The sequence below is a fragment of the Ursus arctos genome, unplaced genomic scaffold (genome assembly GCF_023065955.2).
Source record: "Ursus arctos isolate Adak ecotype North America unplaced genomic scaffold, UrsArc2.0 scaffold_14, whole genome shotgun sequence".
NCBI lineage: Eukaryota > Metazoa > Chordata > Mammalia > Carnivora > Ursidae > Ursus > Ursus arctos.
In genome coordinates, this window is record NW_026622808.1 from 46,460,090 (window position 1) to 46,477,657 (window position 17,568).

The 17,568-nt window shown below is 42.0% G+C and overlaps 1 protein-coding gene across 18 annotated transcripts in view; it reads right to left on the reverse strand.

The window, feature by feature from the left end:
* Positions 1-17,568, reverse strand: part of MAGI1 (membrane associated guanylate kinase, WW and PDZ domain containing 1) — a 604,286-nt gene that overhangs the window by 26,068 nt on the left and 560,650 nt on the right. For 16 of the 18 annotated variants that reach the window (XM_057311872.1, XM_026501184.4, XM_026501183.4 and 13 more), the window contains 2 exons: positions 7,777-7,993; positions 949-1,040 (listed from right to left, as the gene is read on the reverse strand). In XM_057311872.1, the coding sequence (XP_057167855.1) occupies positions 949-1,040; positions 7,777-7,993 (309 nt within the window). Of the gene's footprint in view, positions 1-948; positions 1,041-3,889; positions 3,974-7,776; positions 7,994-17,568 lie in introns of all 18 variants that reach the window. The other 2 variants (XM_026501192.4, XM_026501191.4) reach the window with 1 other exon arrangement.

Here is a 17,568-nt window from a genome sequence, read left to right on the forward strand (position 1 = left end):
AGCAGTCTCTATAGTTAGTGTCTTGTTACAGTTACTGTTCATTAAACCTTAGTGAAAGTATTTGTGCTTTCCTTGCTCCCTCACTAGATAACAATGCTGTAACTACCTTTAGATGGTATTGACAGCTACAAAGAACTTTGACAAAAGGGTGATTCAGTATGTGGATCCTGAAGTCAGACCCCTTCCAGTCTCTCCACTTACTAATGCTATATCTGGGACAAGTGAATTAACACTTCTGTGTCTTTGATAATTTGACAAATGGGGATAAATTCTGGAATTTGATGGAGAAATGATTAGCAGGGGGTCTGGCACGTAGTTAAGTGCTTAATAAATAACAGCTATTTTTAGTACGAGAAATTAACAGTATCTTTAGTTCTCTTTAGTTCTCTTTTGTCCTTTCAAAACATTTTTTGCGATGTTACACAATTTTATTCTAAAGGTGAGGGAACGGAGGACCAGGGAGGTTAGGTGTCTCCTGACTCTTGTTCAGGGTTCTTGTTCTCCTTTTGTAAAGACCGTGGTCCCTACCTCCTCTGATCTGTCACGTCTTGTCAAGTGCTCTCTATGCACTAGCTACTCAGGATACAAAGCCCACTCCCTCCTGGCCGATTTAACAGATTTGGCCAGAAGGGATGATCAGGCCATTGTTTTATTAGTTGATGACTATTATTTTGCTTTTTGTTTTCATTTTCTTTGATGGGGAGCTCCAGGTGCTGGAGCTGCCACTTTTTATAAACATGAATATAAACTTTAAAGAAGACAACTTGTCTCTTCTTCCTCAAGACAAAAGGAGCTCCACAAAACCCAACGAATAACCCACACTGCTTGAAATGAAACAGTCCGTGTTGCGTCTAGCTGGACCCAAATCTTGGTGATTTGCCACTGCTGCCGATTTGCTTTGATATCTTAGAAAACAGCACTGGGGGAAGAAGCAGACAAGAGACTCACAGGTTCCCCTGGCTCATTTCCACCCAGAATCCTAAATCCAAATCCAGTCTCTTTTCTCCAGAGGAAGATGTCCTGTTCTTGGTAGTCTGGAACTGCAGAGAAGAAAGAAGGAAGAGGGAGTGATTTCTCTGGTAAAAGGAATCATACTGTTAAGGTGAACACAGAGGAATAATCCCAATGGTGCTTGAGCAGATGACAGCTTTCCAACAGTGAAGGAAGCAAAATGATCTGGATGGGTAAAATAACAGAGGACACTAGGCGGAAACAGTGGGACCGGTCACCGAGTCCCAAGTTTTTTCAAAGGACTAATCACTGTTTGATAATTCCTAATCAAGCCCAAGCCATTATTCCGGACTAAGCCAGAAGTTGGTGTTGACCACTGTCCTTGGTATTGTTGCCAGAGAAATTAAATAAATTAAAATCATCATGTGCTGGACCGCAGAGTGGCCGCCCGTGTCTGAGGAGGGAGCTCATGCTGAGTCACGGTGACCGCGGAAACAGAAGCTCGCTCTGAGGATTTAGAAGCCCTGGCAAGTCATCTGATGTTACACCAAGTAGAGGATGAAAGAAAACAGCTTGACTTTTTAAAAAGAGTTTTCAGTTTTTTAAAAATGTCACTTTTTTCTCTGAGTAATCAAGATCAGCAGCCCAATAATTTGGTTTTGTTAGATCATTTTTGCCAAAAGTTACTCTTGAGCATACTAATATTTTCAGTTTTCAAAGTTTAGTATGACTTCAGTAGTATTACCAAAAAGGAGCCAGCCTTCCATATTCGCAGCATGAATGGTGACTACAAAACTGCTGAATGTCAATTTTCCATATTTCCTTATTTTATCACTGGAATGACTGCTTTGCTCCAGAATTTGCCTATAATATTTTAAAATGGTAAGTATTAACTTATTATCCAATAACTTGATATTTTACTCGTAAAACTCAGTAATGGCCTGAGCTTTAAAATAAAACCCTCATTTATTAGAAGAAAAATCATTTCTGTGAGACGATGCTCACTATACCTGAGATTTACCTGAAATTGTTCTATGTACCGCTCTGTTACTTAACTAAGGTAATAAAAAAGTTATTTCTATTTAATTCTTCTTTAGTATTTTCACATATACAAGAGTGTGTTTTATGGTCTTTAAAAGGACACATCTTTTATTTAAAGAAAAAAAAATGGTTTAGTGGCAGTGAATCCTAAAAGAGATTTTCAAATACTGTTCTACATTCTTTCTCGTTTACTTAATTAATTGGGTTTGGGATTGAAGGACTGTAGGCCTGAGAGTTGAATTCTCATCTTTTTCAATTTTGTACAGTGGGGTAGGAAAGAAGGTGGTTGTTTAGATTTCAAGTTGGCAAGAGTGACTCACCCACTACCTTCAAATGTATGGTGTATGAATACACCAAGAGAAAAGAAACTAAATGAACAGGTAAATACAAGTCAGAGAAGTTTGAATCCAATATTTTTGCCTGAGCTATCTTAATGCTGCGGGCTTTACGCGGTGCTTTATGCCCAGTGCTTTTTTATTATAATTGCAGAGGCTAAGCTGCAAGACTCCACGGAACGCACAGTTAAGCTACATCATAGAACTCCCCTAAACGCAATTTGAGAATGATATTTTCTTGAGCACGCTAAGGTAACAATATTTTCCTTCTGTTCGACTAGCTGGCTACAGGGTATTTGCTCTAATAGCCTCACTGAAACAACAAATTAAATCAGGTTGGGACTCTGTCTTGGGTTCACTCAAGCAGGAGGATTATTTCCAAAATAGACCACGGGTGCTTTCCGGCCAGCTCTAGGTTCCTGGCAGAGTCGGCCTTAAGTCTGCTGAGCCCTTTGCAAACAAGGGAAGGATCTCTGCAGAGACTTCCAGCCCCTACCCATTTTTCTCAGCATCATTTAACACAAGAACACTTGCTCATGCTATAGTGACACCAAAGGTAGCAAGTTTCCTCCTTCTTTGCTCATTTAGGTATCAGATGTAGTGGGATGGGTGGTTGTGGCCAAAAGACTTATCATACAGTTTAGTCCATAGGAAAATAGCATTTGCGTCTCTCTCAGAATCAATGGGGGAAATGGCAAATTTATTTAAAGGGCTTCCTGTTGAAAAGGAAGATGCCCAAGGACATCAAGGATGTTGAAGATGCCAGTGATGACCTAGGAACACACAGACACAAACACGATACACCAACACAGACATGTTACAAAGAAAGTCTTTTGTCACCTTGACTTTGGCATTTTAACTATTACATTCTTCCACCAAATTCCATGTACCCAAATATATGATACGGGTGATAAATCAGCAGGGAACCATGTTACAGAATTATAGAATTTCTCTCTTTTGTGCTCTCTGCTGCCACTTCTTCCCAGGGGCACTGAGGTTTCTAGACCACTCCCCCAAAATGGTTTATTCTCTTATTTCAGGCAGATTTCACAAGAATGGAGCTTTTAGGAGGCAGCAGGGAAGAATGATCTTTCTGATATTCATATCACCTTTTTTTTTTTTTTGAGTGCGACTGAATCAAAAAGAACTAAGAAAACTTTGTCCAGTTTTCTTCCTTTTTAAGCTCTTGCCGAGGAGACAATGTCAGCAGTTACCTCCTTTGGTAATGCCAGGGACAACTCAACAAAGCAGTCAAAAGACTTCCTTTGATAATTACAAAGAATGGAATCACCAGGTTTGCAGAGAAACCTCCTGGTGTCTCCATTACTACAGACACAAATTTCCAGACTTAGATAAAATGTGCCCATCGCTTTTTATTTTATCCTGTCTTTGCTCTGTGCTTGGTCAACAAGGGCACCATAACACTTCTGTTCATGGCACTTCTCTTTCTTCCCTCCCTTTTCTGAGTTTTTCCCCAGCCCCCCCCCCCACCCCGGGACCAATGGCAACATCAAACAGTATGAATAATAATGGAGAAATAAAAGTTTTCAGCGGATCCTTACTCTGACATTCTCCAAAACTCGTGGAATTGATCTCTCTTTCTCTTTCCCCCTTGCTCAATCCCGAAGCAGGCGAAGGCGACATGGCTGGAATATTAATTTCACAATTTTGCAAAGCTTAATGTATGTGCTTTCATTGTAATTTAGTTTTGATTGATAAGGAACGTGCAGTTATGCTTTCACAGTAAAGGTCATGGCTGCTGTGGATTTTAAAAGACTATAGTTTGATTTCGGGCTTTCTTTTTTTTTTTCCTTTTTTTCACGGTGCTTTTCTTGTCAAAAAGCTGGTATTTAGAGTTGTTCCTCTGAGAATTTCATACAACCACCATTACCATCTTAGACTCTTCATATTTAATTATACTCTAAAGTAACGCATTTTCATATGACCTTGTTTTGATCATGTCATGAACTTTAGGTTTGTCTAAACCCTGACTTCCTTTTGAAAAAAAAGAAATTAAGTATACTTCTGTGACTGCCACACTAGAGCATTTATTTAAAGAAGTATCAGATTCCCAGTGGAATTCATTCTTGCACTAATACCTGTTCAGACGAATTCTCTTGGCAATTCAACCAAAGTAGTCTTTTTTTTTTTTTAAGGTAGAGAGAGGGAGGGGGAGGGGCAGAGGGAGAGGAAGAGAGAGCATCTCAAGCAGGCTCAACGCCCACTCAGTGCGGAGCCCGACACAGGGCTCGATCTCAAACCCAGTCCGAAATTAAGAGTTGGATGCTTAACAGACTGATGCTAACACCCAGGCACCCCCAAAGTAGTGTTTTATTTAGAGACACAAATCATCCAATCTGGCCAAGAACTGAACAAAACACGAATAAGAACTGTCATAACAGCTCTTAAAATCTAGAAGTACAACCAACGTCCTTAAACTCACAATAAAGGATCCCACTGACCGATTCCCAATGTGTAAGTATGTTTCTCCCAAATAGGACAGGTTTACAACATTGGTAAAATAGCTTTGACTTTTTCCTTTCCAAACTATTTTGTGAACAGGTGCTGTGTCAACGGCCAGCTTCAGACTTTCTTTTGTAGTACACACTAGTATATGCCAGCTGGTCTTCCTGAACATTTACTAATAAGATTGCATCAGTGTCATTTTTAAAGACATGTGAGCAATTGATATGTTCCTAGAGAAAAGACAAAGCAGGCAACATGGCTTTTAAAGGACTTCCATGCTTGCCTTTGTTTTTAATTAAACATTTAAGCCCTTCAAAGGGATTTATTAACACATCTGCAATTCATATTGATTCATTCTGACACTGGTGTTTTGACAGATAGCCCTTCGAGAATATGTATTTTGCACAGCATTTAGACCATGTGAAGGAATCTGATCAGGGATGGTGTTAATCTTCACTCTGCCTTTCACAATAAAATGAAATATAAGACAAATATATTTTCAAAATAAAAAGAGGATAACATGGGTCCATTTGAAGTGTTATTCTTGACTTCAACTTCCCTGTTTTTTCCTGGAGTATGATGGTCGGTATGTCTTGGGGGAAGGGCAGGGAATCACATCTAACAAGGTTACATGCTCTCTTCCACCCCCCCTCCCCCTGCAAAAGACAAGATAAAAAACAACCTAAGGCAACGGGAGAGATGGATCTGGGATAAAGCAAAATCCTGATTAAAAGACAAGATTGATGTAGGTTCATTTGCAGGTACTGTGAAAGGAGAAAATCTCTGACAGAGACCAAATAATTACCATTGGGGAGAAAAGTCTCATCATTACCCTCATTGAGTGGTGAGGGAGAAATCCATGTGAATCTTAACATCAATTAGGTTGCTACGATCACTCAATTATGGAGTCTCCGATCACCAAAAAGAAATGGATTCTCATTTGTGCTGCTGGATCCTAATCCATACATGTTATAGAAAGTGAAGACAAAACTGGCCCCGTTCCAAAGATTTCGGTTTGGCAGCCACCTGAATAATTCCGATGCTTAAAAATAAGCAGCTAGCTGTGGGGTAAGAATAGTTTACTTTTTGTTTCTGGTTAAAGAAAACAAAACAAAACAAAAAAAAAACACAACTTTTTGGAAAATTGGAGTCAATACCAAATTCTTAAGGAATTTTGCTTCCATTGAGGTGAAAATGGCATTTGAGCGGGAGTCTCCTATTAAATGGATGCCTGAGGATGGTCTGTCCATCCGCGATGCCCCACCAGCATTTCAGAACACGAAATATTTTATCACAAAAAAGATTCACACATGAGAAAGTCATAAATGTGTACTGCATTGAGAAAAGCAGGAGCTTGGTCAATAAAGCAATATCTCAACATCAACTGAAGTTGGGCCATTGATTGGAGGAGCCACATGGTTAGAGAGAAATGTGAAAAGAAATGTGAAGATATCCCTCTTTGGAAAACATTTGTTCAATGAAATCACTACAATTAGTGAGAAGACACAGTGAGAACAGACCCCAGGTTCATACTTAGCAACTCATGCTTACGAGGGACGTTCCACATGGAACTTCATTTCCTCTGACCTGGCCTCAGGCATACTCTAGGGGGTCTTTCTAGACTGGGGACTAAATAAATTCCTACTCAAATTATCTGGCTTTTGTCAGCATAGTGAACCCTTAGCCACAACCGCTTATTTAATCCTCCACACTGTTAGAATAAGAAGGCAATGATATTTCTCCCTTGAGGAGGAAAAGGATGGAGGGACTCCTGAGTGACTTCCAAAATTTGGTAATCATCATGACTCCAGACTTGCCTCGTGCCCCCTAACTGCTGAAGTTCACCCAGTAATGTGGCCAACTTTCCTCCTCATGCAGGGATGCTGGCCTTGCTCCAGACGGCAAAGGAAAGGCTTCATAGCCAAGTCTGAGTGGGCGGGCAAGACGGTGGGGTTATGGGGGCTTTGCCTGAGAAACAAGCATGGCTGTGGCCATTAGCAAAACTTGTGCTGGGGCTGGGGGCTGGGGGGGCACAAAGAGGATAGGCAGAATGATTCTCTTCTCTCTTCTACTTTTAATCAAACCCTTCACCAAACCTCATTAAACAGTCTCTCCAATCCCACGCCTCAAAGAGAAAATGAAGTGCACGTCCCACCTCCAGAGTGGACTCATCCTGACCAATCATTCGTACTCATGAGAAAATGTCAGTAATAGCATCCACCCAAGTGGGGGTTCGTCTGCATCCCCTAAGATTCAAGCACCTGGGGAGCTTCCGTTGATAACGGTAGGATAAATGATTATAATTTACGGTGGACAGTCTTTGGAATCATTTCATAATAAAAAGTAAGAAATAAAACAAGAAGGCAATGTTAGGTTTATAAGGGCCAAAAAGTTACGACGTATGCCATCATTAGTTGATATTTATCGAAAAGGTGAAGCCGAAGGAACACACTTAACCAGAGTATAAATAATTAAAGCGCAAACCACTCACTGCTTTTTTTTTTCCTTTCTAAGGGGAATGTTTAAAAAGAATGATGATAAAAAAAAAATGACTAGTATTCTTAAAAACTAGAAAGCATTTAATCTCTTCTCATTACTCCTGCAATCCAAACCAATTATATTTATGTTCTAGCGTACATCAGAGCTGTTTCACGAGAACATGCCACAGTCTACACGGGGAAGAGCTAATGAGACAGCAGCTCTTATCTGCCACTTCTTTTAACTGAAGGGAAAAATAAATCCGTTTTTATTCAGTCCCTTTATTTGACCACCATCCCCATCTTGCCCACCCCAAACTGAACACATAACGGATCCTTCATGAACATCCAGCAGATTCTATCACTATTCTGAGAAGCTTTCGCCTCGCACTGTGATTTACCTCTACCCTGTTTATACACTGAAAATCTATTTTCAAGAAGCCTCAAGAGACAGCTGGAGCCTTGGGCAGGGGTCTGGGGAAGATAGGAGTCAGGGTGCTACTCACGTCGGTTTTCATACATGCTCCTGGACTGGGCCCAGATTTTAAAAGGATCTGGTTTTTTCTGCCCAGAGCTGTCGGTTTGATCTGGAGCGGGGGCCTCTGCAGGTGGGTACTCGGGGAGCACCTGTGTGCTGTGGCTTGGGGAGGCCGTGTGCAGGCTCCGGTGGCTGGAAACGCTGTGCTGAGAACTATTCTGGCTGTCTTTTCTTTCCAGCGGTTGCTGAAAGCGAGCGAGGGAGAGAAGCAAGGAGAGAAGATTGTTATTGGTTCTCTGAGTGGGTGTTTCCATCAGCTAGTTTCTGTTCAGCACGTCTACACACACATACATAAATATATCAACAACATTTTGGCTTCCATCTTTCTCCAGCTAATGCTGTATGCAGATAAATCCCCAGGTGACTGGCAGACAGAGAGAGGGGCGGGCCAGATGGAAAGACATAATCACAAACCATATTGCTCTCTGGGCTGTAGTGGAAAACAAATCCAATTTTCATCATAGGTTCCCAGCTAAGACAGTGGGCACGTGTATTACAAGATGTATCAATTTAGCATCCTTATTTTTGTCACTGTTGTTGTTTTAAAAGGTCCTAAGGCAAGGATAGAAGTGGGGAGACCTTAGGAGATTGCTCTAATTACTTAGGTTAGAGAGGGTGATGGCTTGGCCCAGGGTAATGTGACAGAGATGGAGAGAAGCGGTCAGATTCTGGACACATCCTGAAGGTCGAACCAAGGGATTGGTTAATAAGTTGCATGGGAGCTATGAGAGAAAGGAACCAAGGATGGCTTCAAAGTAGGGAGAAGAGTGGCTGATCCAACTCAAAGACTGACGTCACCTTTTACTGATATGGGAGAGATGATGGGGTGATTACTTGGGTCCTTGAAGCTGGAAGCATTCAGTTCTGGGCTTATAAATTTGAGCTATTAGACATCCATCTGGAGATGTCTAAATAGCAACTGGGTACATGAGTTTGAAGTTCAGGGGAGCGATACGACATGTATCAATCACTTCAACATCCTCATGTTTTTGACAAAATATGTTGAGACAAAATACCAGGGGTGATTTAAATGTAAGGCTCTAACAGCCAGAAGAAATACCACCAGGGCTAAAAACGTTCCTGGGGACTTCTCATTTTATATCTTTCGATAATAAAATGCCCAACTTTTATGAGAAGGTTTGCCAGAAGTCCTTCTACACTATAAGGGGAAGGGATGAGATCTTTAAAAAAAAATCATGCCTAGCATTCTGTGTGCACTGGCACTTATAAGCATATAAGTAATTATCATATGAAGAGCTTCCGTAATTCTTAGCTAATCAATTGTGCATTTCACCTCTTGATCTCCTGACACTGCTGTTGCTTAAAAAATCACGATCAAACTTTATATATGGGTTGACCTCTGGAGGTCAGCCTTGTTAGATTTGCAACCTGTCCAAAGTCCAAGCAGTTTTCAAAGGGAAAGGGTTTCATGAAATTTCAATAGAATAAGCAGGTTCCTGTTCCTTAAAACCTGCTCAGCAAAAGACCCTTCCTATTTTATGAAATGCTCTTTCTTTGAATGTTGATTGAATGGAGAGCAAAACCTAGTGGGAGGAAAAATACCTGGTAGGATATGAAATAAGTTCAGTTCTTATTTTCTTGAATAAAAGTTGCTGGTAAGCCCAGGTATTTCGTTTCCCCCATTCAAAAGAAAAACTCTGGAATCCTGCCTCTCACTTAATAGATACTATGTCCCTACACTTATCTGCTTAAGAGCATCGTAAAGGGACAAGAAGGGGTATCTCCGTCGTCTCTTACAGAACCTACACAGCGTATGCTTTTTACGTGGTTTATAAGATCTTTGACCCAGAGCACTTCAGTTCCTTCAAGTTCCGTATAACATCAAAATCTTCCCCTTGGTCTTACAATCAATCCTATCAAAAGCATTCCTCACTCTGTCTGCAGGTATCCTTCACCTTTCACTTCCCATCTACATGGAAATTTTCAAGGTCCCCTTCGTTTAAATATCAGCCCCTTGACTCCCTCCCTTCTAGCCTTTGCTCTGAAGTAAGCATCTGAAGCAAAGCCGAGGAGGACAAAAACTTCATTTACCCCTGACTATTACAGATTACAGATGTGAGTATGGATTTTGGCAAGGTTTCAAAGTTGAGGAAAACTGGGTACGTACTTAACGAAGGCAAGATAGACCACCTAAAATTGTATTTGGTGTGCCTGCAGGAGAAATTTGAGGCCCATATTCTAAACTAGCAAGGAGGTCTTGGTAGAACTAGGAGAGGCTCAATTCGCTCAGACTCCAGGGGACCACATACTCTGGTGAAGGTGCCAGAAAAATACGCTGAGTTTTGGGCAGGGACAGCCACCACCATCCCCCATATCACCACTGTTCCCTTTTGAGGATGAAATGCTCAGATTGGACCTGGATGGATTAGAACTCCAAAGACTTGGAATAAAACCTGGTTCTGCTAACTTCCAACAGTCCTCCCTAACAGCAAACTCAGCTTTTGGGGCCAGCTCTCCGATTTCTTCCCCAGGAAGTTCACTAGCTGCCTTCTTGCTTCCCCTGGAGACATGCTAAAGACTTTCAGAATCAGAAAATGTTCATGACAGATACATCCCCCACTCTCTTTTGCATGTGGGTGGAAATCTGTTTCTCTTCACTGTGGTCTTTACAAGGGTCTCCATTATAAATAAGCACATGCAGCATCAGCCCATTTTTGGTGTGTGCACACACACTAGCATTGAAAGAAAAAAAATGGGATTCAGGGTGCCTTTCTCCCCCCCTTATACTTTCCTGTATTGTCTACTTTTTATAATGTATAGATAATGCCGGTTATAATCAAGACAAAATTGAAAGCTATTTCTGTTTTTAAATAAACCTTGGTAAGGAGAATTAATAGAGAACGTTACTTTCTATTTTTTACATTTTTTTTTAGGATTGTATTTTTAAGTAGTCTCTACTCCCAGTGTGGGGCTTGAACTCACAACCCTGAGACCAAGAGTTGCACACTCCACCGACTGAGCCAGCCAGGTGCCCTTCTTTTTTACATTTTGGTCATGTCTTGTTTTTGGTCTCCTCTCAGAAAAGGAGGAGAAAAGATAGTTTAAATATAAAAGCAAATAATTCAACAGGTAAAGGACTTCTGAGTTCACCCAGAGAATTGCATCCCTCCATTCAAATGCCCACTTTAGTTCCTCAAATGAGTAGCAAATGACAGATTGTGGGATTGATCCACTGACACTAAATTCATTTCACAGTTAGTCAGTCACCACTCCTGCAGCTTCAGGCTCCCTCGTGTTGAGACTCCCCTTCCCAAAGCCTCCCCAGGATCCACAGAGAGTCGCGCTGCAGGGTTACCTGAGCGAACGTCATGCTCTTCTTTCCCAGGGTCACTCTGTCATCCCTGGAAAATGAGCTATAACCTCGGCCACTCACTCCCTCTTTCTGAATTGGAGAAAATTTTCTTCCTGGCAACCTTGCCCCACTGGCAGAATCCGATAACGGGCTGGACTTTTCTCCCGCAGAGACTGCACACGTGCTTTCACCCACATGCCCACAAATGCGTGTGCACAGGTTCTGTCTGCCACCTCAAGGCTTCCCAAGACCCTCTGATTGCTGTCCCACCGTAACAAATCTTTGACACGGAGGACCTGGGAAACTGGGGTTTAACTGAAGACACAGCTTTGCCACTACCAGAGTATGCAAATGAAGTCTACCAGAAATGGCTCGGGCCATTTTTCAAATTTGAACACCCTTTCTCACCTCCCAATAAATGACTCACTTTGGTCCAATCTGACACAAAATGACAGAATGTGGAATGAGTTTGTAAAACTGTCTCTGAAACTGCATTTCTGCATCCCTTCTAAATGCCATCTAAACTTTGTTCCTAAATTTGGAAAATAAAAGTAAGGCAGCACCCTGAGAATATGCTCGAAAAACGATGCCACCACTAACACTGTCACTAAATGACACATTCTGACCCACACTAATGGGCTAATGCACACTAATCTGGTAGCTGTTTGGATTTTCCCCTGGTAAGATGTAACCTCACTTTCTGTTTCTTCCTAAGTTCAATTATGAAAACTACTTAATTTGAAGATGCATTCTATATTTAATATCTTGGTACTCTTAAGTTTTTTGAAGCTATGCTCTGTGTGTTTGTGCAAAAGTTCAAAATATTCCTTTTCGTTTTCTGTGAGCATGCTAATTAGCTGTGATGTGGTCTTTTATCCCATTAGAGCCCAGAACTATCCAGGAGAAAAGTCAGGTTTATGTATCTCGCAAACGAAGGTCAACACGTCCCCTTTACGGCAGCCTGGATTACCTCCCAGGGAAGACCTGGCCCATGAGAACAAATTCGCTTCTTAACTCGTTATACCACCGGATCAGAGTTGCATCTGATGGGACTGTCCTTCTCCTCATTTTTCTAAGTCAGAAACTGGCCCAAAGAAAAGTATCTGTAGTTAGAGATACATTTTCAAGCCTGTTATTCTATGCATACTAGCACCGTGCAAGCACCCAGCACACAAATGACAGAGCATCCGGACTAGGCCCCCTTAAGTAACTACCCACATTGCGTTTATTCACTCATCCAATAAATACATACTGATGAGTTCCTATGAGCCGGATTCGCAGGGATACAATGGATAAGAAAGGAAGAGATGGCACCTAAAGTCTTGCATACTTAGAGGGGGGTGTGTGTGTGAGATGGATATTAATCAAATAATCATAGCAGTTTGATAACAACATATTGCAATGTTTTTTAGATAGGTGATAGGGAGAGGCTTCTGGAAGAACAGGCCATCAATGGAAGTAGCCCATGCTCAGTCCTCAAAGCAGAAATGAGTTTGGACTGTCTGAAGAACAGAGAGAAGGCGGAGTGACACAGCAGGGGAGGAGGGTGGCGTGAGATGAGCCTGGAGACCATATACGGCAAGGGCTTTGCGAACTACTTCCAAGAGTTTGGGACTCATTCTTAGTTCAGGGGAGGAGAAATTCACTAATGAATTTAAAGCAGAGATGTGCCAGGAGCCAAGTGACTTCTAGAAAGTTTGGTCTGATTAGTGAAGGGTGAATAGGTGGGTGTGGACAGGAGTCAAAGCAGGGAGCCGGTCAGGAGGCTCCTGTGCGGTCTATGTGAGGGACGCAAGGTGGTTTACACTAGGGAAGAGCAGTGAGGAAGAGGGGGGACAAGTGAAGTCAAAGACATTTTGGTTCAGATTCAATAGGCATTGCTGAATGATGAGTGGAGGGCAGACAAAAGGAGGAGGGAGGGGAGGACCTCTTGGAAACAGGGATTTCCACCTCCCAGCTCTCCAGCTTGAGCAACTAGTTGGAAAGATGTGCCACGTATCGAGATGGATATTTCCAATGCGAGCTCCTGCCACTATTCAGATCTTTGTGAAGGAAGATTTTTATTTTTAAATATCAGATCAGTTGACTAGGACGAAAGAAATGGGCTCAATTTTCAAAACCCCATAAAAGTCCTTGGCCACACACAGCCATAAACTTGTGTCATAAGACCTTTTAAAATAAAACCGTACCAATCTCCCAGCACGAATGATTTCTTAACTATTGACAGGCCAAGGAAATCGGGAAGATGCAGTGGTTTTTATAAATGGAAATGGGAAAAAAAAAAATCAACTCATCAGTATTTCACGGAATGATTTCAAAATGAAGGTACTTATAAAGTGAGCTGAAAATATTTGCTCGGAAGAGCAAATGAATACAGACAGCACTTAGGAGCTTAAATGATGAAAAGAATTCATGTGGCTTAAAAATGACAAATCGATCCATTTTAAAGCAAAATTATTTACAGTTCACTTATCTGCCAAGACTGAAGGCCACTGCAGTGATTTACATGGACAACAGGAAAAAGTCCAAGTGCTGATGAGATATTAGGCCAATGTCATTAAAGGTTGTGCAAAAATCAGAGACTCAAATCCAAGCCAAAGCAGAGGATGGTCCTCGTCTCTTTCTTTTATCATTTATGGGTCTACGTCAAATAATCTCTTCTAAAAGGGCAGAGGAGAGGAATTAATGGAGAAGAAGAGTAGCAACTGGATATGAAAATGAATTTTGGTTCACACGGAATGTTTTAAAGAAATCTAATACAAAAGCAAAGTCTATTTTCTAGGCTCCAGGGGGTTGAGGGTATGGGTCGCCGTGAGAAGTTGAGGGGCAAGGAGATTTACGGAAACAATCCTAGTCCTTCTTCCCTCTACCACTCCCTGCTTCTCCTGGGAGCCTACAGGAGCTTTGACGACTTGTACTTTTGCCTAGTTGTGGGACAAGTTGTGGGACAAGCTCTGAGGTGCTACGACAACCAGGGGAGTTTGAGAAACAGGCAGGATACATAAAACTCAGTGAGTCAGGCTGGGCTCACTGACCGGGCACAGTCAGAGATCCCTCCCTCACATCTCTTAACAACTGGTTCTCAGCAATGTCCTTAGGATCCCTTCTGGGGAAAAGGAACAGAGGACGATAGAAGAGAAATCTGTCACTATTGCTCCCTTTCAGCTTGCTGCATTTGCTGCAAACAGTTCGGTGAAGAGAACGGGCTTCCTTGGTCTTTCCAATATTTGGCGTCCCCTATATGAAAACCTTCTTTAAGAAGTCTTTTACTTAACTGGGAAAATTTTGTCTCTTTTATGAATATGAAATGCTTTCTTTGATCTGACAGTAACAGCTAAGTATATATGGTTTCCTACATTGCTCAGGCTGCTGGGGAACTCGGAAAAATTCCATAGCTCGATCACAGCATCTCAACCTTTGGTCTTTTCTCTGGCTTTGCAGGACTATTTAACTTATGTTATTGTAATTAAGAGCTGAGTGATTTTCATTATGTATGTCCCTGGTTCTACATGATCTTTCTGCTTTTTATTTTTATTTTTATTATTTATATTTTTTAAAGTAGGTGCCACGCCCAGCATGGAGCCCAGTGTAAGGCTTGAACTCACAGCCTGAGATCAAGACCTGAGCTGAGATCAAGAGTCGGACACTTAACCGAATGAGGCACCCAGGTGCCCCTATCTTTCTGCTTTTGGAACTTGCGAAAGTTTCAGACTTTATGCCCGTGAAGAGGATCTGCACAGATCTGCTTGTTTGTATGGCTACTGTTTGTCTCTCCCCAGCCGCATGAGGACAGGAATGTTTTCCGTGATAGATCCTGTCGTATAGTGGCGCTGAGTCTGGCATAGAGAAGATACTCATTAAATACATGTTACTGAAACAAGTGCATAAAAATTATGGTGATTTGAGACGATGAGTCCTTTCTTTTCAAAGAAGCAATCAAAACATCATTTGTTTGTAAGCTCCACGAAGAAAGGCACATGACCAACGTATTTACCATAGTATTTCCAGTGCCTCACGCCAAATCTGACACTTACTAGATTTTTGATACTAATTGCTATATAAATGGATGGATAGATGGACTGATGAAGGAAGGGAGAAAGGGAAGTAATAGTTCGGAAATGAACTAGTGAGAAAACAGAAGCGAATGACGACTTAAAATTCAGGGTTTGGTGTACATTTAATATTTTAAATTCTCTCTCTTTTTCTTTAGTTTGTTATTTTTTTAGTAATCTCTACACCCAACATGGGGCTCGAACTCACAATCCCGGGATCAGGAGTTGCACGCTCTACTAACTGAGCCTGCCAGAGGCCCCTGGAGTTTTAAAATTCTTATTCACAAAATCCTCATGTGTGATTCAGAATGAGAGCTCCGTTAAATAAGTTTCCAGTCAGGATGATTAACTGGGCCTCAGAATCAGTTTCCTCGCAAGGTCTAAAACCTGACAGCAAATAGGTCTTATTTTTGTCTCTGCCATTTGGCAAAAAATATTCCTAATGTTATGGCTGTCCAGGTATTAAATTAATAACATGTTATGAAGACACCGCCATTGTTCCCAATGAGTATAGAACTCATAACCTCCACAGCTAAACTAAATCTAGTAGATAAACTGCTTATGAAGAGTAAGCTTAGAGGCTGCCCAAGAGGGGAAACAAGATCAGAAAGTCCCTTTGTTCTAATAAAAACCCAACTACTTAATTATTGAAAACAGTAAAAAAAAAAAAAAAAAAAAAAAAAAAAAAAGTATGAGGGCAAAAGGAAGCTGTCAGTCACATGAGCCAGCCAACAATGTCAGGAGCCGCTAAGAGAAGAAACATGGTCCTGGGTTAAGACAGTATATTCACAGAACTAAAGGTGAATCTCAGCATATTACAACCCGGGCACAATCCGAGCGCATTCATTACATAGCCTGTACAACTAACCCTATTTGCCATTATATGGGAACCATGACATCCAGCTTGCCCATGGATTCCCCTCGACCCCACCAGAGAAATCCCATCATCATCTGTCTCTCTGGCAGGACATCATCAAAATTCAAACTGGGGAAGGGAACCAGCTTTCAACCCACCTGTACAGAGCTCCCACGGATCACAGATGTTAGCCATGCTCTACTGACAATAGCAGACCTTGGCTGATAGTCCCCAATTCTGTACAGCAGCTGCCAGAGTGTGCCAGCAATGCTGTGAAAACCATCATCCCCGTCCTGACACAGAAATCAGGTATGGACAAGCCCCAGGCTGGGGGGCTTGCTCTTTCCAAACCCGGCAACACACCAGTCTCTTAGCTTGTGGTAATTAAGAGCCAGCAGACTGTGGGCAAAGCAGTTAAGAAAGCTTTTTTTCCTAGGAATGCAGCCGGAGTAATTGGCTTGCTGCTTGCTAATGACACGGCTTCTACAAAAATAAACTGTCATAGGGAATTCTCTTAACTGACTTAGTGAATACAGGCTCTATACCTGTTTGGTACCCTTCAAGTTCAGCAGTGAATTCCAAAACACTTTGGGGAAGAAAAGATGCAGATGAAATCCACAAAAATCCTTCAGCCAAGTTCAAACAGGATGCAAACCCGAAAAGAACGTCTTGCTACTTGATGTCATGCTCCCCGTGCAAAACTGCTATCTTGCCCCCAGGATGTTCCTTGTGAAGACTCCATTCCCGTGGGGTGTGTAAAAGAAGTCCGTGCATCACACAGCACACTTGAGGGTGCGGGAGAAAAAAGCCTGGCTAACTGAAGCTCATGTGACACATCTTCCACATCTGCTTCTCTTTTTCTGAAGGCTGAACAGTTTTCTCACTATGACCCAGGGACGAGGACACACATGTGCCATGTGCGTGCATGTACACACACACACACACACACACACACACACACACACACACACACACACAAGCGTGCGTTGGCATCTCCGTGGTTCCGATGTGAACACCTACCAGCACTTTTCAGCTGAAACGTTAACACAAACTGACAAGGAAAGCAGCCCTAGAGTCACATGTTCCAGTCGCCACAGCCCTGTGCCATTGGGGTCCCATCAATTATTGCAGGTTTTTCTCTTTGGACAACTTAGGAGCAGAGCTTAAGAACGCAGGAAGCTCCCTCTCTCATCTCCGTAATAAACTTCTGCCTCTCGCCGCCAGGCTTGCAGACAGGTGGAAAGAATCCTGCTGCAGCCCCCGTGAGCTGCAAAGTTTTAAAGGTTCTCCTTTCCCGGGTGGCAGAAAGCTGTAAATTTTCCCACCCCCCAATAGTCTAAGCCACGTGGAAGTACCCCTCTTTATCCTAACGTTAGTGAATGGGGAAGCTTCTTTCTCCCGGATCAATTTTACAGGCATCATAGTTCCAGATTTTGAGTTTTTAAGTAGCATTTTAATTTGTTGTCAGTGCCCTGGGAGCAGAAGCTCACACCACCAAGCAAAACACCACAGCCTCTAAGCTATTAGCTAACATGTCAA